Source organism: Pseudoliparis swirei, chromosome 23 (assembly GCF_029220125.1).
Source record: "Pseudoliparis swirei isolate HS2019 ecotype Mariana Trench chromosome 23, NWPU_hadal_v1, whole genome shotgun sequence".
Lineage (NCBI taxonomy): Eukaryota > Metazoa > Chordata > Actinopteri > Perciformes > Liparidae > Pseudoliparis > Pseudoliparis swirei.
Genome location: NC_079410.1, coordinates 7,048,828 through 7,070,127, shown reverse-complemented (window position 1 = coordinate 7,070,127; position 21,300 = coordinate 7,048,828). Strand labels below are relative to the sequence as shown.

General features: G+C 42.4%; 1 protein-coding gene across 2 annotated transcripts; it reads right to left on the bottom strand.

The window, feature by feature from the left end:
- Positions 1-7,225: 7,225 nt before the first annotated feature.
- kmt5c (lysine methyltransferase 5C) lies at positions 7,226-21,238 on the bottom strand. Of its 2 annotated transcripts, none has more exons than XM_056407437.1 (9): positions 20,956-21,238; positions 20,392-20,524; positions 18,712-18,877; positions 18,395-18,504; positions 18,097-18,260; positions 17,210-17,229; positions 16,853-16,989; positions 16,551-16,708; positions 7,226-14,154 (listed from the first exon to the last, which is right to left on the bottom strand). In XM_056407437.1, the coding sequence occupies exons 2-9, from the start codon at positions 20,502-20,504 to the stop codon at positions 8,831-8,833; spliced, it is 6,192 nt and encodes a 2,063-aa protein (XP_056263412.1). In that variant the 5' UTR covers positions 20,505-20,524; positions 20,956-21,238; the 3' UTR covers positions 7,226-8,830. The 2 variants fall into 2 exon arrangements, with proteins under 2 accessions (XP_056263412.1, XP_056263413.1); XM_056407438.1 differs by having other exon boundaries at positions 16,563-16,708.
- Positions 21,239-21,300: the final 62 nt, after the last annotated feature.

Here is a 21,300-nt window from a genome sequence, read left to right as displayed (position 1 = left end):
GAAAGACACACCACAGAATAGATTTCCTTCTATATTGTTCTCCATGTACAACCGGACTGGCTGCTGATGCTCGTAAAATGGAGTTAACAAGGATTCGCCTGCAGCTAAGAACAAGGCGGCGATAACTAGGCTCTTATATGACCAATACACAACGCAATGGAACATTTTAAAGTCACTCGGAGCATTTAGACGAGATGTAAATAGCATCGGCCTTGCCCTCTATCACATGTGATTAGTGGGACCTGCATTCCAGCCTCCATCCCCCATGAGAAACTGCAGAATGGTCAATCGATGGAGAACATCAGCATGTGAAGAGGTGTGTCTGAACTGCACACCAGCGCCGGACAGAATAATCGCGACACGTCGTCAAAAGCACCTCAAAAGAGACGGCACGCTTCTCACAAATCCACCATCAATGAACTGATGCTCATGTTTTCACTCGTACAAATTGCCCTCACGGTGCGAGGTGTTGGCCGTCCCTCCACCTCCGTGCGCCGGAGGCGACACATACCAAGCAGAGCATGGATAGCATGTGCACGTGCTAGTTACTATGACTGTGTGTGAGTGTGTGAGTGTGTGAAACCGAAGCCGAGCACACGGTCACGTCTCTGGCGCCTCAGACAACAAGTTATTCTCAGTTTAACTTTAAATGCCGCGACATTACGCTGGGATCCCGTTTCCCGCTCTTTGCGACATAGTACGTTTTTTCTCCGTGTAATCTCTTCGTCACCTTCCCGCTGGCTCTGTTGAACCGAGACAAAGGCGTCTATAGATAGACTAAACTCAGGTGGAGCGATCACGACGAGGGGCAAACCAAACACATGCTCCCTGCTGGAAGCGTGACCCTTATTCCTGCTGAGGTCGCCCGCTCAAGCGAGAAGACGAGCGGTGTGAACATCAGATTCAGGAACGCTTATCGACTCCCGAGTGCATTATATTCCACACCATTTTTAATGCTACCGTGCATCTGTGTTCCATATGTGTCCATGCATGCTCTGCCTGACACACTATTCAATAAAGGGTCATCTACTGGGTGATTGTATGCACAGGTTACCCGTTTTAATGTGAACACTGAGCGGTGAGCCGATCACCAGATCACCAGGAATGTATGTGGGAGGGATTATCAGTTTGACACCACCGATAAAACCAAGAGCCGACAGGTATCATCACTCATACTTCTACATGTGTAGAGCCGATTCCCCGTTCTTGTCTCGACTTGTCGGGCCTCGTCTACAAATCTGTGTCCCTCCTCACAGCTGCTTCCTCTCCCACTTTCTCCCGTGTGTCCCCTCTTCTTCTTCTTCTTCTGCCTCTCTGCTGCAAAGCTGGGAAAGAGTATTCGTCTGCTGGTATCGAGGAGGAATCCACCGGCAAACACTAGTGGGTTTGCCTCCCTTCGCGTCCGTGCATCGCAAATCCATTCAGAGGCGTCTTGATTTTCATTCACTCTATTTCTGCTGTTTGAAGCTATATTGCATGTGAGAGAAGAGTTAATGTGCTACATCAATGCAGTAAACTTCAACATGCAAAAAACCCTCCCACCTCCTGCTGCACACACACACACACACACACACACCTATGCATCCTTTTGACTCCAACACTATCTCTACACAAACATTGCATCCTATTCTCCTCTGCTTCGCCATGCACATCCCTCCATCCACCATGCACGTCTCCTTGAAGGAAGAGAAGACGGAGAAGCGGAAAAGAAAGACAGAAAACATTCTTACTGTTTTCTACAATCCCTGATGAAATACAGAAATCCCTCCTCTGGAGAAAAAAGGAAAAAAAAGGGGGGGGACAGAAGTAGAAAAAAAGAGGAGGGGGAGCCCAGCGGTTGCCAGTTGCAGAGGAATAAGGAGTGAGGAGGGGCGAGCAGGAAGATGATGAAGAAGGCTGTGGTTAAAAGAAGGGGGGTGGAGGGGGGACAGTCACTGCTGCAACAATGAAGACCTTCCTCCTCAACAGCCGCCGCCGCCACGAGAAATCACACGGTGTCCGGCATGCCGCTGTACGCTGAGGAATGGAGCATTATCCTCAGCTCCCAGCCCGTCCTCCTCCTCCAGCAGCAGCAGCAGCAGCAGCTCTGTAGTAACACTTCTATCCGCTCGGCAGTCTCCCCATCCCTCACTCGCTATCCTCCCCTCCTCCCTCCCTTCAGCATGTTCAGAATCTCTCTCTCTCTCTCTCCTCTCTCTCTCTCTCTCCTTGTAAACTGGTTGGTTGGTTTTTTTTCTCCCTCACCCCTCCCATACCTCTGGCTCTTTTTTTGTCCCCCATCCTCCCTCCATCTCCCTCTCCTCCATCATTACCCGGATACAGGGCATACCCCTCCCCCCCGCCCTCCCTTTCTTCCCCTCCTCCTCCTCCTCAGTCTATCTCTCTCTGTGTCTTTGATGTTTTGGAGTTAGTCTCTTAGCTGTGTGGAAAAACTCACACAACCGAGAGCACCAGAGAACACAGTGGGATCCAGCCAGCGGTGCAGAATATACACACACCAAACACACACACACAATTATTGGACACTCCTTTATGCGTGTCCAATAATTTGCAACAACAACAAAACCACAAACATCAATTTTAGCAATATTTCTCATTTTTACTTCCATAATCCAAAAAGTATTTCCAAATCAAAGATACAGAAACTGCACAATCTGCAGTAGTGCAGCCCACATGTGTAATCTCTCTCTCTCTCTCTCTCTCTCTCTCACACACACACAGAGAGAGACAAATGAATTAGGATTGAAAGAGATGTGTATAAGAGGATGAGGGAAGCCACTGCTGCAATGCTTATTACCATACGTAGAGAGGGGCGAGGGAGGGGAGCACCGTGGGTGGAGAGGGAGCCTTCTGCTGACGAGCTGAACTGAATAGCAAGTAGAAATCAACTCCATTACACCAATCAGGGATGAGTGAAGCATGTCAAACTCGACTCACGGCCCGGAAGGGTTAAAAACCCTTTTAGATGTTGGGGTTGAGCAGGAAGGGAGCGGGGAGGAGCATCATGTATCGTGACAACGATCCAGGAGAAGACGTGGTTTTGGAGCATTATAATCACATTCTTGTTGTTGGACTGTAAAGTCTGAGCCTGCTCGACACTCGGTGAGTCAGAAGCTCTCCTGGACCTTAAAGTTAAAAGACCGACCGCGAAAAAGCAAACCATCTGCTGGATTCTCTCCCTGGCGTGAAGAAACTGTCTGGTTACAGTTGATGTTGATGAGATACATTTCCACTGTTGACCAGATCTGCACTGCATTTTAGATTTTTTAGATTTTATTTATGGTATACTGCTTCTTTGCACTCGCAGGTCAGATGTAAAACTACATTTCGCTGCCCCAGTGCCTGTCCTCTGTGCTATGACAATAAAGTTGAATCTGAGTCTGAGTGAATGAAGCTGAGATGCTCTCCAGCTCCTGTTGTTTCACACGGTTGCAGAATTATGAAATAAAAGGCTTCTCCAAAACAAACCTTTTGAGATTCATCTAGCCCGTAGCAGTGTGCATGCTGATAAGCACTTCTTACACATCTTGCTTTATTTGATGTATCTTCTTCTGAACAATTTCCAGAATGCTTTTATGTTTTTTTGGATGATTTTTTATTTGTCGTAGTGTGTTTTCCATTTTCCTGATATTCCATGATAGGGTTTAAATGTTGCCTTTGAGTCCAATAAACTTGCACAAGCTATAATTATTATACGGTAATAATTATAATTCAGGGCTGCAGCTAAAAAGGATCTTTATTGATCAATTGTATTTTTTCTTGATTCAGCAATTAATTGTTTGGTGAATAAAACATTAGAAAACAGTAGAAACTATTACTTTATCCATAAACACATTCAATTTACCAAATTGTAGGAGAAAGAAACACAGCAGCAATATCGTAATTGAAAAGCTTTTCTTTTTCTTTTTTTTTGCTTTAAAAATCACCGGAGTGGTTAATGGATTACGCAAAAAAATGTGCAGATTAATTATCTGTCAATCGACTAATTGATTTAATTGATTTATCGCTGCAGCTGGAGATAACATCCGCTTTCATCTGCACCTGGATGAATAAAACATTGCCCACAAATACCATGGCGGCTGCATGTTTCCCACTAGTGAAGCGGAAGCCTTCACGGGGCTTCATATCTCCGATGTGGCGTGCCAGTCTGCATGTCTACCACTCAAAGGTCACAGTGACAGGCAAACCCTGACATCCCCGCTCTCGAAAGCGGTATTAATAATTATAGTTGTATCACCATCCATCACTTTATTGTCTCTCATTAACATCACATCCATCAGCTCAGAGCTCGGGCATTTAGAAACTGATGTGAATTAAATTAAACCTCCACAGCGGGGGCTGTCCACCTCTTCATTCAGCCAATGACTCATGCGGAGGTCTTTCTCACACAGTATCAAAAGTATTACATCATCTATTCCTTACCATCTGATCTATCTCTTTAAATTGGGTTTGCATTGATTAGTCCGCCTGCATCTGCCAGCACACTGCTCCTCTGACTGATTGAGTCTGCACGCAGTGGAGTTTAACTGCGTTTGCTCATCAGCCTCAAGCAGGACCCTCAGTATTAATTAGAGGAGAGTAAGCAAGCATGTGCAGAAAGCTCGGAAGGATCGCCGGGCTTCATCAAAACCACACAAGCGACTGCGGTGGATACAAGGAGACGTGGGAGTCGCCTTAATAGCAGACAGGCAGACTTAATAAAGAAAGATTGCCATAATAATCATAAGAGCAATATCCCCTGCTTGTGCAGCTGACATATTTATTCAGCCCCCTCTGTCAGACACACTGGGTTTTGTTCCAGTCATAATTTACACTAATGCACCTCAGCCAGTCGCCAGTCATTTGGAGCCTCTGCCATCTGTCACATGGGAAATAACGCACACCTTTGGAAAGCTCTCTCCTCCCAGTGTGTTTCCTCTCTCCTCCCAGAGTGTTTCCTCTCTCCTCCCTGTGTGTTTCCTCTCTCCTCCCAGCCGAGGCTTGTTTTGTACCAAGGTTACAGGCCGTCTGTGTCTCCTTGCTGTTCTGCAACGTGCAGCGCTCACATGACGGATTATGATCCCGGGGTCCTGAACATGTTGACGTCATGTGGCTACACGCACACAGTGATGCTTTTATGGAGTTGTAATGCACACAGGACGAGGAGCAAGTCGGGCGACAGGATAGTGAATAATTAAAAACGTGGGATGGTTGGAAAATATTTCATGTGGCACAAAATGTACATCTACTGGATTTTTTATAAAGCAGTAGACAAGCTTTAAAGCAGCGGTGGACGGTACATTTATTTGACAGGTTTAACTACGTTACAAAGACTTGAAGAGATTATAAAATATATATATTCTGTATTTTTCTTTCTTACAATCTACCAAGAAACCAACATAAAGGGTTATATCTAGAGATATCTGTGAAAGGTTCCACCCTCAACTCCACGAGATAAGCGTTTCCATTTCTTAAAAAAAGGCCAAGATCAGTCTAAAAACAAAAAATCATGAATATGAATTGGTGTAGCACAAATGTTTATTTATTTTCTTCCTCATTAATCATCTCAAGACCCCTCAGATTTATCTGGTGACCCTTCAGAGGGGGCCGACCCCCTGCTGGGAGGAGTGAAGCTCCACACTACAACAGCAACAACCTGCTTAACACAATGAAGCATCAGTTCTAACAATTTAATTATATTAAATATAATAACTTAACAGTCACAGGGGAGCTTTTACTGCACCACCAGCACTCAGTGTCTCTACTGCTGAAAAGGAAATACAACTGAAGTCATGTTTTCATAATTGCTTCAACCAAAGCAAAATCAATGTTTGATTAATCTCATGAATCTAAGCAGATTAAACCTGTGTACTCTATTATGACAGCTGTTGTATCCCTTAGTGTGTCAGTCCCTTCAACTACCGTCTCCAAGACGCCCGCTCCCTCACTACTAAAAGAGATAATCTCTCTCTCTCTCTCTCCATCCTTATTATGAGCTAACTGTTATACTTAGCATCAGAATTAACTGTTCGGCTGCCAGGAAAGAGCGAGGAAGAAAAGCAGAAGTGGGTCATGTGCTGCGAGAGAGGAGAGGAATCGAGGGGAAAGAAAGTAGTGAGAGAGGAAGGAGGAAACTAAAGCAGGAGGATGAACGTCAACCAGATGACTATATGAGAGCAGGAGGAAGATCAGGGAGAACTACTTGCTTTGCTATGGGCCACTTTTGCAAAAAGACAGGTCAGGAGTCGTGTAATAGACAAACATTAATAATGTATCATATAAAATGAACAAACTATAAAAAGCCCATAAATCATCTTTTTGGGAATTCTTCATTTTCAAATAAACCGACCTCTAAACTTTAAAACTAAATGAACACGACTCAAGGATTTACTTAAATAAACAAACTCTATTTGTCTATTTAACAGTGGTGAAGGTAGCAGTACCAATTTAAAAATACATTGACAAGAAAAAAGCCTCAAAGTACTGATTCTACAGAATTATATATATATATATATATAAATAATATATATTTTCACATATATATACTGATATATATACACACACATATATATATATATACACACACAAACACACACATATATATATATGGATTACATAGTATAGTATAGCATTGGTTTATACTGATGGTCAAACTAAAGACTAAAGCCGTCATATAAATGTAGTGGAGGGAAAGTAAATAGAATTGTCCAAGTTAAGTACAACAGTTGTATTTAAGCACAGTACTTGAGTAAATGCACTTTTTTTTTTACTTTCCACCACTATTCAATAGTATTCATACATTTACATTTTCTTTGTCTTGTGCAACAGTAAAAGGTTTAGCTTTGGGATTTTAGACAAAACAAGACATGTTAAGATGCCGCTTGGGTTTCAGCAAATGATTTGGCATAATTCACTATTTTGTGATATTTTATAGAACAAACTGTTGAAAGAAAAATAATAATTAATTGAAGCCATATTCAGAAAACAATGACAGTATAGTACTTTGTTTGATTATGATAGACACAATTAAATACTACTATAATATATGTCATTAGCTTTGAACAAATATAGGAATTACATATTATGGTCTAGCCTCTAGAAGCAATGGAATAAATGTCTGAACTAATCAAAGAAATGATTACATGGATGATCAATCAAATTAACAAGCTGTACAATATTGCAAACATAATGTGAATAATCACATTGTTGTAGTCTCTTGAAATAAAGTAGAGGCAATGACACAAAATAAAAAAAAAGAATTAAGTGTCTTTAATGATATAGGCTACATTTGTACATTTCTACAGCAGACTTTCAGCAAGACTAACTGCCAATTAGAAAAAAAGACAGAACGCTTTACTTGTAACAACTGAAACATTGGATAAAATGTCAAAGGCTGTGAAATTAAATACTCAATGTAAATATTCAGTTCAGTATTTTGTCCCATTAAATAAGAATAAAAAACATGTAATAGTTTGAACAATCAATGTGAAATATAAATTACATTAAAGCACCATTTCAAGGATGAGGATATTAAAATAAATAATTGGCCTTTCCTTATCAAGATGGAACAAAAGCCTGTGCAGTCACAGTGAACACTCCCGCCCACCGATGTCAAAGGGTTCAACATACAGTACATTGTGACATGAGGGGAATGCTCACGTGACTCCCACAATCTACAGCAAATAACTCTGCTTACAATATAAACATCTATTAACATGTAGCTCCGTCAGCAACAACAAAGACAGGAACTATTGCAGGTGATGGATAACTTATCCTTCGGTTCGTTATGTATAGTAATAATTAACTCCTTTGAAAGAAAGACGACAACAAAAAAGACGAAAAGAAAAGGGGAAAAATAGGACAAACGTGAGTTACTCTGTGAGAAGATTGTCAGATTTTCTTGAGTAATATCGAAATGTTTCCAACTGGGAGAACTCCCATTAAAAAGACATTGTACTATACCTCAATTCATTAAGCACAACTGGCCTGAAAAAAAACAACCATGCTTTAGTTTCTCCCACTCACTCATCCACATCAGTACTCAAAGGAGCAGCTGTTAAAAGCTGCATTTCATGTCTTCACCCAGTAGTTGTCCTTAAATATATATATATATATATATATAGTTTCAGGTCAGGAAATTATTTTACTGTACACCGTTCATGCACAAGCCTTTCATTTCATTGATGCACGAATGATCTTACTAAAAATCTGGCAGAGCAACAGTCACAGTACGACAATACAATTTACTTTGATCCCTCAAGACTTGCCTGCCTGCCTTGCATGCACACACACACACACACACAAAGTGAGAAAAGATCCGACTGAGTATAAAAACGGGTGTGAACTGTTTCGACAGGTGCTTCGAGAAGTCACAAGAACATATTAAAGAACGAGGCACAAAGCTGCCTTCTTAAATCCAACCAACACGAGTACCAGCAACCGGCGGCGGCGCTCCCGTCTAATGCCATTCGTGGAATAGAAAAAGTCGTACAGCTATGTTACAGTATGTAAGAGGGCTAACAGAGCCAGTCACTTCAAATTCTAGTCACAAATATATGTTATGCGGTTTTCTTTATGCATTTTTTTTACGCACAATTTGGTATTCTCTAACAAATTGGAGTGGATATTTCATTTCTTTAAAAAAAATTTTTACAGAAATCATACAGTAGTTAAAACACGGCAATACGCTCGCTTTACCTACAACTATGTACAAGCCATTCATACATTAACAGTCCATCAAAATAATTATTTAAAAAACCGTAGGCGGGCTTTAATAACTGGTAGACTAAGAATTACAGTGTTTACAAAAACATATTGGATTAGGGGATCCAGTGATGCTAGGGGGTACAAATCAATCCGAGTACTGGAGATCTAAGTCGACTGTTCCATCCGTCACCACTAACCTCACTCTCTTGGGTTTTGTGGCACCCATGGAGTGAGACGACGGTGCGGGTCCATAGTGAGAAGTGCCTTGGTGTTCCCCCGGCTGGCACTGTTGCTGCATGTCCTTCCTGCATTGTTCGTCTTGACCTCTGAGCCCTGAAAACCCACCCAATGAAAAAGACGCTGGGTTGGACAACTGGGGTCCGCAGGACTCGAGGACCAGTCGCCCTTGGGTGCCTGAAGGTTCCATCAGACAATGGTAGGTGTAGTTTGTCGAGCCTAATCCCGGGTAACCCTCAACCCCGTCCCTGAGACCCAGGGTCAATGAATGATCTCCGCTGAAGTTCAGTACGTAGGGAGGACCTTGACAGCCGTAAGGGAACGAGGCCGAGGAGGTTGAGGACTGAGTCTTGTTTGCTGGCGCTGGCGTACCAGAAGGTGCACCGTGGGCCATTTGGGGGTTGTTGTGCTGAGGCATGGGCGACAGAGACGAGCCGAAGCTAAAGTCAAAAGGGTCTTGCTGAGTGTAACACGGCTGCTGCTGCTTGTCTGAAGTCGACGGAGTAGATTTCTTGTCATGTGTCGATGAATAACCATCAGAAGTTTTGCTCGGGAAAAAGAAAGGTCTGGGCAGCGCCGAAAGGTTTTTGTACATCATGTTGGTTTCAACACTTTCGTGTTTGTCAGATGACATTTTACTTTTGATAAAAGACTGAGGGAAAGAGGAGTTGGGTTTGTTGTAATGAGGATTGGACATGCCGAGGTTGCCGGAGGAACCAAGATGGCCGACATCTTTTCCAAACCCCTGAACAGTCACATTGTCTTTGTGATGACCGTCTGTACCAGCACCTAGTTTCGGACTCTGCAGGGTCCTCTCAAAGGCACCTGACTTTTCACTGGGTGTTCTGGACGCGATGGTCGGGCTGCCAGCAGCCATGGCATCTTTACACGGTGCACTGTACAAGTTCTGCGTCGGGTTCCCGCCCTGATACTTAAGCACCCTGTGAATAACCGTCGAGGGTTTCTCATGGAACTTGAATGGATTGTCAGGAGGATTGGGATTTTTCACAGTGAAGAGTTGAGGAGGGAGGAATCTGTTGGACATCTGTGGTGGCGGGGCCGATTTAGTTAAGCAACTCTGGGGCATTCCTCGGACTGCGTTTGGCTGCATACTTGAAAAAGACTGGGATTTACTGGGAATGGTCCGATGGAAGGGGCCCTGGGTTTTAATGTTCGCCTGGACCTTTGATTGGCTGGTGCTCGCCCTGGCGTTCATGAAGGGTTGGGTTAAAGTAACGGGAGAGTGAGATGGAACAGCGGATTGCGCTGAACCGAACACCCGAGGCTTGCTGGCTACCGGATAGGACGGAGTTCTGAGGTCTTCTCTGGGAAGCCTCATGCCTGGATTTTTACTTAGGATTCGATCCTTTGCAGTGAAGTCAGAGTTGCTAAGACCTGAAAAACTGAACGTGGGGTTGTGTTGGATTCGGTCTTTGGAGGTATCCCTCACTCCACATTCCACAGGAATAGAGTCGCTTTTGGAAGAAATTAGACCTGGAAAGAACTGCAGATCCTCACTGGTAAAGTTATTTCCTGGACTGGGAGGGCCAATGTACGGCGTCTCAGTCGTCCACGTGTCAGACGGGCTGTGAGAGAGGGGACTGCTGAAGGGATCCGTTGGTGGATCGAGTGAACAGAGATCCGATGGGGAAGACGGAAGTATGTTCTGGGGTTGATAATAACCCTCAAAGTTGAGACACTGGAAGTCCAGAATATCATCACAGCAGTTTGTGAAGCTGGGCTCACCGGAAAGCATGTTATCCGCCGTTGTGAATGGAGGCGACTGGGACAGCGGCTGGATGACAGAATTGGGAGCGCTGGGACAGGCGGCTGGCTTTTCCAACGTCTGTGATGAACACAAGCCCTCGGAGAGCCTGGAGAGACTGTTGTCAATCTGTTGGAGGGTGTGACTCAGACAGGTGGTGGGTGTCTCAACCGGACCGCACTTTCTCGGTCTCTCCACTTTGTGCCTCTGTTTCCTTCCGCCAGTGTTCACCTCCGGCCTTCCAGCGATTGCGTCCGCTACCGAGGATATCACTTCGGTTTTATTGTCATTAAGGGGCGAGGACAGAGACAGTGGGGACAGAGACAGGGAGAAAGGGGGCGGTTCCGCTTTGAGGTGGGCCGTGGTGCTGTTCAGTCTCTGTGACGGGAACTCTTCTTTGAGCTTGCTCGTATCAAGACATCCTTTCTTTTGTTTCTCTAAATGCTGACCCTTCATCTCTTTCTTCACACTGGGCTCGACCTTAAGTACAGTTTGTAGAAGCCCCTCTTTGCTGTCCACCTCCCAAATATCCTCCGTCTTTCTGCGCAGTTTGATTACTGGCAACGGAAACCCATTTGAATCTAATTTAAGCTCTAGTTTGGGCTGTGAGCCGGTTCCAAACGAGCAGCAATTCTTCACAAAAGGATCTTCAATTTTTGTTTCTTTCCCTACAACTGCGATATCAGTTGCCATGTCAGTTTTACAACTCTCAATTTTTTCTGGCAGCACCTTGACCTCATCTACAAGTTCCTTATCAAGCTTCTCTTTCATTTCTACTTTGTCACTGGGCGTTTCACTGGGTCCACACACACTGTTTAGCTCTTTATCCGATTTAACATCCGAGGATGCATTTGTGGTATTCCTGTCGCATAACCTCTGACCTCTTTTTTTCAAATGATGCAATCTGCTCTTGGACTTCTTACTAGCGTGCACGTGTGCCTGAGCTGCCTCCATCTCCATGTTTAAAATTGAAACAGAATCCATAATCGCTTTAAAGGGGTCGCATGTCACCAACTCGTCCGCCTTTTCGGTTTTTAATGCAAAATTTTCCAATCCTGCTCCTTGCATCTCCCATACTCTCCCTCTCCTCCTCTTAAACCGGATCTTTAAATCGATGTCTGGCTTCGTGTCCTCCGAACTACTTTGCTGGAGTAACGTTTCCACCTCGTCTTCTTTTTTAGTTCTATTCGGAGCGGGATCTTTTTTTTGCTGCTTTTGGATTCGAGCGGGAGCTCGTTTGTCCTCCGCAAACGTCCCACTGTGCGGCGCCTGACCCATATCGCCGTCATCCTCATCTAGCCTCTCTATTTTACACCTCTGACCTCTCCTCAATGAATCGCTCTGCTTAAATTCAGGAGCTCGGGACCGTAGCACTCGCTTGAAGGAGTTTAGTTTCGTTGTCTTTTGGGGGTTTAACCTCTGGACTTCTGTTGTCCTTTGTTTGCGTTTAGCTTGCTGGTTCCCTTTGCTACTTTCCTCTGAACACGCGGCGGCTTCCTGTTTCAGCTCTGTAGACGAATTTAGATCAGTGGCTTCTTTGGAAGCTTGATCTGAAGCAGAGTCTATTTCCACAGAACTTCGAAATGTACGTTTCTTCAGAGGTATGTTGGATTGTATGTGTGCCTGTGTATTGGTATCTGGAAACAGATTAGTCATAGCTTTTGTTGAAACGAGTGACCTGTGAGGTAGCGGGGCTCGGCAGCCGGCCGTAGGGTCGTCGTGCCTCGGTGGCGACTGAAGCTGCAAACTGTCCTCGCTCCACTCGGTCTTCACTGTAGCTGCGGCGGCGGTGCTCACGTGTCCCCTGGTGCTTTGCTGCACTTTTGTTTTCGCTGCTCTCGGCTTCATCTTTCGCCTGCTCATCATCCTCCTCTGCACTGAACTGTGGTACCTGCCTCCATTTAGTTCAACCGCTTCCTCCTCCTCCTTGGCACATTGCATTGTTTTAGAGGCCGAGGTAGGAAACACTCTTCCTACGATATCTCTGTGTAATCTTTTATCTATTAAAGACTTATCTTTTCTTAAAATATCAGACAGCAAAACCTTAGCCTGCTTTATGACAACATCTTCTTCGTGCCGACTGTCTGGCCGCTTATTCACACTACTGGCCATTTGTTCGGATAATTTAACAACACCCTGCTCAACTATATTTTTAACACACTGCTGGTTATTTTCTCGTTTCGTTTGTTCACGGGGCGCTATTTTGCATTGGGACTCTTTCACTTTCTCTATGGCCTTGTTACTTTTACATCCCACATTTACAGATGCGGTATTTTTCGTTTCTGTCTCTTCTTCAATTTTGCATTTTACAACATCGTGCTGCTCTTTCGGCACGTCGTCTTTTTTTTCTGACACTGTTTGAATTTCAATAACCTTGTCATTCACCCCTTTCTCTGAGGAGGATAAATCAGAAACAGAGTCACTTGCTTGTGGCGTCCCTAAATTAACTTTATCGATGGCCTTAAAAAACATTTCCCTCACGCCTCTGTTACCTTCAGCTGTGCAGATATCTGAACCTCCTCCCAGTCTCTGCTGAGATCTGGACACTCTTTTTTCTGACTTCCCCGTCAGAGGTGCTGGTCCAGTACACCGGCTCTGCCTGGCCCTTGCTCTCAACTCCACTCCTCCTTTCTGGTCTTCGGAGATCCTTTCGTCTTCCACGCGCGACACCGACAACCTCGTTAGGCTGACCGTAAGGTATTGCTTCAGCGATACTAGTGGATTGTCTGTGGCTTTCTTCGTTCCGTGTGTGACTTCTATCAAGGATGAAGCTCTGGTGATCCTGTGCTCTGTCGGCACAGGTGCTGGGTGTTGGACCTTCACAACGATGCAGGATTCAATGCTGCTGGACTTGTTGCTTTGACTCTCTGCGATTACTTTTTCAATCTCGTCTTGTTTTATTGCACTGCAGTTCTTGTCACTTTCGACGGGGTGACACACAGTAGCGTTGGCCGTGTCACCGGACCCGACTTGATGCGTGAGCGTGGCTTGCACCATGCTTCTTGTTCTTGAAGAGAACCTCTTGGGAACTGCCACGACTTTAACAGATTCCCCATGTAGGCCTGCGCTGCTGGCTGCAGGTCCACTTTCCTGGTGGACCGGCATGGAGAAAGGCTTCAAGTTTACCTCACTGCTGTTATTTTCTTCACCCGCCGAATTCAGTTCACTCCGCTCGTTGTCTTCTGGGTTCTCTTCTTCCAGTTGTTGAAGCAAAGTCCTCTCTTTGCTTTTCGGATCCTTACACTTGAGTAAGAAATCCACCGAGTGGCGCCGTACTCGGATTGTGAGGTCCCTCAGAGTGAATTGGGACAAAAGTGTCTGATACTGTTGGGATGTGGAGGACTTCAAAGGGGACTTTCCCGATCGCCTGCTCTTCTCTCGTCGCCACTTATTTGTTTGACAAAACTTTCTGTTCTTTAAGGCATTTCTCCTCATCTGCTGGGTGAAGGAATTCCTTGAGGGGATGGCTATGGATGAAAGACAAGAAGCAGTTGAACTACAAGCGTCTCTTTTGCTAATGTTAAAATGTTTGTTCAACACAAGCATCGCATTCACATTTTGCCTATTTAAGCGATGGAAACACTGACATTTCAAATTAATTAAACGATCATACCGCATCTGTTTACAAATAAATACCTGGCCATGGATATCATTTGAGTGACATAAACCTGCAAAGATGCAACATTGTAATTTAAGTGACCAATTACTTAAACCAGTAGGATTAGTTTCCTAGGCGTGCGAGTTTAGTGTTCCGGGTGAACAAAGATCACACTGACTGGGAATTATATTGAATATACAAACTGAGGTAGCATTACAGCTCATTGCAAACCTACAGTATGTAGAGTTTGGAGGAAATAAAATGCTTGATAAGATCTGAAACATTGCTCCTCGAATGATGGTCTCTTACAATCTAAATCAAAACCCCATCACCAGTCGTGATGTACACACATACAGGACTGTCTCAGAAAATTAGAATATTGTGAAAAAGTTCTTTATTTTCTGTAATGCAATTAAAAAAACAAAAATGTCATGCATTCTGGATTCATTACAAATCAACTGAAATATTGCAAGCCTTTTATTCTTTTAATATTGCTGATTATGGCTTACAGCTTAAGAAAACTCAAATATCCTATCTCTAAATATTAGAATATCATGAAAAAGTATACTAGTAGGGTATTAAACAAATCACTTGAATCGTCTAATTAACTCGAAACACCTGGAAACACATTTTCAAATGTTTGATTTTGTTTTGCTGTTATAAATCTTTTTTTTTACTTGGTGTGAGGAAATATTCAAATTTTATGAGATAGGATTTTAGAGTTTTCTTAAGCTGTAAGCCATAATCAGCAATATTAAAAGAATAAAAGGCTTGCAATATTTCAGTTGATTTGTAATGAATCCAGAATGCATGACATTTTTGTTTTTTAAATTGCATTACAGAAAATAAAGAACTTTATCACAATATTCTAATTTTCTGAGACAGTCCTGTACATCTTGAATACAAAATGAAGATACAAAATATTAGAGTTTCTTTTTTCAATTGTCACGATAGATGATAAGTTAGGTTTAAACTAAAAATGCATGCGTTTAGATTAAGTAGTAAATAAGTATTAAGCATACGACTGGATGAATGAAACTTGGATTATACTGCACAAATTGTGTGAGAGTTCGTAAATGGAGGTGTTGATATAGATTTGTTGTTGTTAGACTCTTCCCCTATTTATTTTAAATCATCCCTTTTCTTAGTTGTTTTTTAAAATTCTTGGTTCACAATAGACGCAGAAAAGAAAAGCGCATTTCGAGAACATATTTGATATAAATTTGATATTTTTTGGATGAAATATTTCTAACAAATGAAAACAGAAGTGCTTCTTCAGGATTATTTAACATTGAAGTAAGCTATGTAACATGTTGCCAGGTTCCATGCTACATTGAATTATGAGGTCAGGCCGGTTACTTCAGGCTGGCTCGTACTTAAGCCAAAGTGTTGCATGTACTAGAGGACTAGAAATATCTCCTGTTGCAAAGTCGTCTCTGAGGCCCCTATTTACTGGAGCATTTATCAACCTTTCACTTGCATAATAATCTTATGGGATAGTAATCATTATTCCAGGGATTAACAAATCATCATGGTTACCAAGGAAACGGAGTGAAGGGATTATGATTTGGGTTGCAAAACCCATGAAAATACAAATGAATGCCCTTTTTTATTTATTTGGCAACTATGATAACAATGGGATGTTGCCTTTAAAGGTGTCAGTTATTAGGAACTGATGTACCTCACAGCAGTAACAGTCCAACGCTCATGTTGTCCATTGATTCCTGATAACGGACACCTTGTGGAGCATTAACCCTCACTGAACCGCTCACGGACTGCATTAGCCGGATCTGGTTGAGGTGCAACACAGCACAGAGATGTCTGGTCGACTTCCATTACTTTTGAGCAGCAGATAATTAAAGTTAAAATCAATTAAAAGATCACTCATGACTTTCGACCCGAATTAAATCTCGTCTGACAAAGAACCCTGTGTTAATACCATAATCAAAGCATTGCAGATTTAGTATGTGAAAACTTTGAGTTACAATGTGATTAAATCGACCGTATCATTTTGCTTGCACAGCATCACCATAGAAATCAGTCAGCTGACATTTCTGGAAACAAAAAAACATTTGTTCAAACAATTCCTAAATCATCAATTTGATGGTGCATTCAACAACCACCAAAGTGATGAGTAGACTGCCACTTTATGGCACTAAAAGGACTTTGGGGAAGCCACAATTGCAGATATTCTGTTTGAATTTGCTGACTTCAAAAAGTATTGTGTCCGAAAGCTCATTTTAAAGAAAATCTGACAGTGATTACCTTTAAAGATACCTGAGTGTGTTCCTTGTATGATCGGCCTCTTCTCTCTGTGATGGCGAAGATATCTCTCTCTCAGGAGGTACTTCTGCCCCAAAGGGTCCTTTGTCTCCTCACAGTCAGGCTGCTTCCCCCTGTGTTTGAAGTGACCCTCTCCGTTCCTAAAGAACAGTTAAAATTAAAAAAATAAATGTAGGTTAAAAAACAGTCCAAAAGTTGTTTTCATATACGATAACAAAAGTCTTCAGTTTTGAGCAAAACCCAAGCTAAAATAAAGACAATGTCGGAACAAATGATAGACACACCTCTCACAGGTGCAGCATTCACACATTTCATTGCCTTCTCCAAAAAAGCTGGCACCATAGTAACATGTGATCTCCTCCCCAGGTGAGATGGGTCGAATCGCTTCAACACATGCAATATTCTTCTCCCCGGGGATGAACTGGGCGGGTGAAAAGAGGAAAAGACAAAGGTTGGGTGGCCCCGTGGGATACATTAACACAGAGCAGTTAAGAAGCAGAACGAGTGCAAATCTGTTCCTAAAATAAACACAATTTAAAATATGCAAAATGTCATAATTTAAGTTGTTAAGAGTTATAGAACAATCATATGTATTTGTCAAATATATTTAGTGCAGGTGATAAATAAATATAGGTTATTACCTTGCAGTTTGGTTTGCAGTCTTCATCCCAGGACAGACAACAAAAGAAAAACACAGAGATAAAAGATTTAAAGCTATTAAATGAATCCCAGCAATGAATAAAGGACTCTGTGCTTTGTTGATCAGCTGGCTGAAGTAGTAAGCAAAAGGCTCAACGGCTAAGCTGATTAACTCTCAAACATTTTTAAAAGATCTTGCCAGAAAATAGCCTCTGAGTGGACGGAAGGAATAACTCACATTTCACTGGACCTTTTGTACACATTACAATTTATGATAATGAATTCACATTTTCTCTGTGGTACAAAAGTTTAGGATCAATCTGTTATAACATGCATGTTGCTACTTCTTCTGCAGAGAATATTGTCAGTTATTATAAAATTAAAAATGAAAGCAAATTGGTGAACTGCACAAGTCTTGAATATTTAAAGAAGACATAAACTTGAACACATTTGGAATTTTTGACATCTGAATATTTTCACACACTTTCCATTCTGGAATTTAAATCTTCAATTGTTTTATTCAGTAAATTACCAATTGGTCATAGTTTGTGAAATACAAGAAATGTACTGATGTTTAAAAAAAAAAACACCCTTCAAAAACACCTGCTGTGATGCTGACACAAACAGACATTGAGCATGACACTTACGGAGGACAATTTGAAATAGAGAGAAAATAACTTGACAAGATGGAGTATTTTATGTGTAGTCTCTATTCTGATCGATGCAGAATCACAAGAACAGACTCTTTGTGTTTGGTACAGTATCTGCATAGTGTAGTGGTAATACATGCTAATCCTGCTCCTAAGCACTTGTTCTAGGAACAACGTGTGTGTGCGTGCGTGTGCGTGTGTGTGTGAAAAGAATGAGTGGCGAGTGATAACCCACTCACCATGGTTAATGAAAGCTGCAGGCCCGAGCCAAAGCTGAGTGCAGCGCTTGCGTGTAGAATACATGACACTGAAGTCATTGACTCCTGCTCTTAGCACCGCGCCGTCAGAAGGGCTCAGCTCTGCTATGCAGCCCAGCAGGACTTCCACCCGCTCTCCTGCAAACCTACGGAGCAACAATTCATGAGTCACATAACTTCACGTAAAAATGTTTTACAAAGTAACACACAGTGCAGGAAAGGTAGCAGCTATTGTTCAGCGACGTGCAGCCTTGACAAAATACAATGCATGAGTGATTACCATTGCCTCGTGGAGGTTATCTTTGCTCCGTTGGTCTCGGAGGAGTATCTGTCACAGGACTCTATCTTGACACCATTATCCAACAGGAAGGCACTGAGGTAGCGGTACACCTGCAGACATCATTGATGGTTTTGATTGTGTTCTCACACTCATGTGAGAAATGAAGGACTCAATAGTTGCGTGTTATAAATCTAAAACATATATTAAAGATGGGAGACTTCCAAACACAAATGTCATACCATGTTTTCATGCATTTCTCTCATATTATGAGTGAGTTTTATATCTACACTAATTTGTACACCTAAACATCAGCTTACGTGTTGTTTCAGCAGCTCCTGTCGATGGCTTCCCAAAGCATCAAAGAAGTCACCAGCCGGTTCACCTACTGTCAGTGCCTCAAACGTAGCGTTGAAGTCATGCGTACGCTGAAAACGCAACAGGGTCTCTTTGAGGTTACCCCAACGCCGGATCTCTGGTGGGGGACTAAAGAGGACAGAAAAGCAGAACATGGCATACATGAAGAGAGAATCAGTCACAGGACAAAGTCTAATCACAGTCAGTGTTAGTCTAAGGCGTGTAAGTGTAAAGTGACATTTTCTCAAATTTAAGATCTAGCTTTCAGGAAAAATCACCATGTAAACATGTTTGTGCTCACAGACATGTTGGTTAGCATATTTCGGGTATGATCCAAGAAGACACAAGAGTAAACAAATAACCGAAAAATCAATGAGTTGCATTTGTGTGAATGTTGCGAGTTACATTAACATTTTCAAATACCAAGTCATAAGTTCAACGTTGACTTGATGAAAGTTGAAAAGTTTAACTCGAAATGATAATCAGGAATGTGTTGTAAAGATTAATTAACGTTATCCTTCTACATACAATAGTCTAATTATGTTTGAGGATTCTCATTTCTCACTGGATTTTTAAAAAAGGTAGGGCTCGTAATCTTCTTCAAATACATTTATAATATATATTTGTTAATTATCTTTACACACTGGAAGCAATTATTGAATCAAACATGCGGACAAGAAAAATGATCTTTTATCTGTTACTGTCGCAGGACGAAGCTAACTGTGTGTATTAAGCAAATATTCTGCTTATTGCTTTAAATACACAGCTATTTTTTTCCCCCCACACTTGCAGGTGGACAGGAGCCCCGATGCATTGGAAGCAGAACGCATCATTCAAGATGAGCATGATCAAAACAAACTTATTCAATTGGTCAGATCAACATGAACACCTGGTTTATTTACCCTGCTGTTAAAGTTTCAAAAGCTATTACAGTATGTATTCTTTAGAGCTAAAACGTAGTTGATGAATCGATCAACAGAATCAGAATAACAATGTGGACAATAAACTAATGTCTTCATTTTTCAAGCAGAAATAGTGAAAGAATTCCAATATTCTCTGGTTTAAGCCTCTTAAATGAGAACATTTCCAGCTTTGCTTTGTCACATATGACTGTAAACCAAATATGTTTGCACATTTGGACTTTTGATCTCAAAATAAGTAACACGGTCACGTTTGGCTCTGTGATGGAAATGTTTTACGATACAATTAATCATTAGTGGAAAACGTAATGCCAGAGTAATTAATGTGGAAAATAATGGCTGCAGCCCTAGTGTACTAGAATTGTTGTGTTGAACCTTGTAATAGTTCCCAATACACAAACATTAGATGTAAATAAAGTTGAGTCGGCAGGAACCGTATTGAACAGACACAGGACAGCAAATAACTCCTATTTGATTCAATCCCATCCAAATAAAGAGCATTTTTAACATACGTGTCTGTATCTAGACACCTTAAGGACGGGCCTGGTTGTCATGACATGCTCATACATGGCCAGCCAAATTATAAATAGAATAGTGAAAGCTGAATTAATACCGTCTCGATGAAAGCAACAAAATAATCATAAACAATTGTTTAAATAGTGATGTGAACACTTGTTAGCTCTGATGTTGTTTGAGTTGACATGTCTGGAGTGACAAGATTACCTGATATTCATCTTGTGGGTGCTGAAGCCCAGCAGAGGGTCCAGCACCAAACCGGTGGCCAGATCATCGGTCTCACACAGCTCCTTCACACTCATTCTAGTGCATCCGTCCATTGCCTCCCACCATCAGCATGCTGCAATCACAGGGTCAAAGTAATACTGTGACAACAACAAACCCCAATCATCTTTGAGGTATGTCAGATCTCAGCCGATCTGACATAACATTAGCGTTACTTGCCTGCACACTTGTTTAAAGAAAGCTTTTCAACCCCCATCATGCAATGCGGTGTTATTAGTATTCGATATACTGTTTGCAATCACCAGTTCATGATATCGCAAAGTTTCGGTTCGGAATGTGACCGGGCACGCATTAGCTCCCATGCTCATTAGCTTAGCATGTCAGCTTGCTGGGGATATAAGCAGGCTTATCAGCTGAGCGAAGCGGCTATCGTTGTGGAAGCATTAGCGGCTATCCTAACATGACCTGCGGCTGATAGTTGCTGAAATGTGAAGCGATGTGCATTCGCAAGGATCAATACCGGCGATCTGGATTTAGTAAACATACCTGGGAGTCTTTTGTAGCCAACGAAAGTGTCGTCAGGGAGACAATTTATCGCAAGATGCCCGCTTGCTCTGGCAGAGAAAGTTAGCCTAGCAATGCAACCACCTAGCTTACCGCCGTCCTGCAGGCTAGCCCGGGCTGCCGCGTTCGAAAATGGAGTCGAGTCCCCTCGTCACTTCTGGAATTTGTTGATTTGTTGACAACTGCGAATCCCGAGCTGAATTACAAAAGGCAGAGATGCACCACAAACGACGAACAAACTAGCTTAGAATGGATATGTTATGTAGCTAGCTAACTAGCTTTGCACAACGCTCTTCTGGTAGCAAAAGTTGATGGGCAATGTCCGGT

Coding starts and splice junctions, on each gene's coding strand:
- kmt5c (XM_056407437.1), bottom strand. CDS start 20,504: ATGGACGGATGCACTAGAATGAGTGTGAAGGAGCTGTGTGAGACCGAT. Junction 18,261..18,394: donor ATAACCTCCACGAGGCAATG/GTAATCACTCAT, acceptor GTTGCTCCGTAG/GTTTGCAGGAGAGCGGGTGG. Junction 14,155..16,550: donor ACACTCAGGTATCTTTAAAG/GTAATCACTGTC, acceptor TTTCATCCATAG/CCATCCCCTCAAGGAATTCC.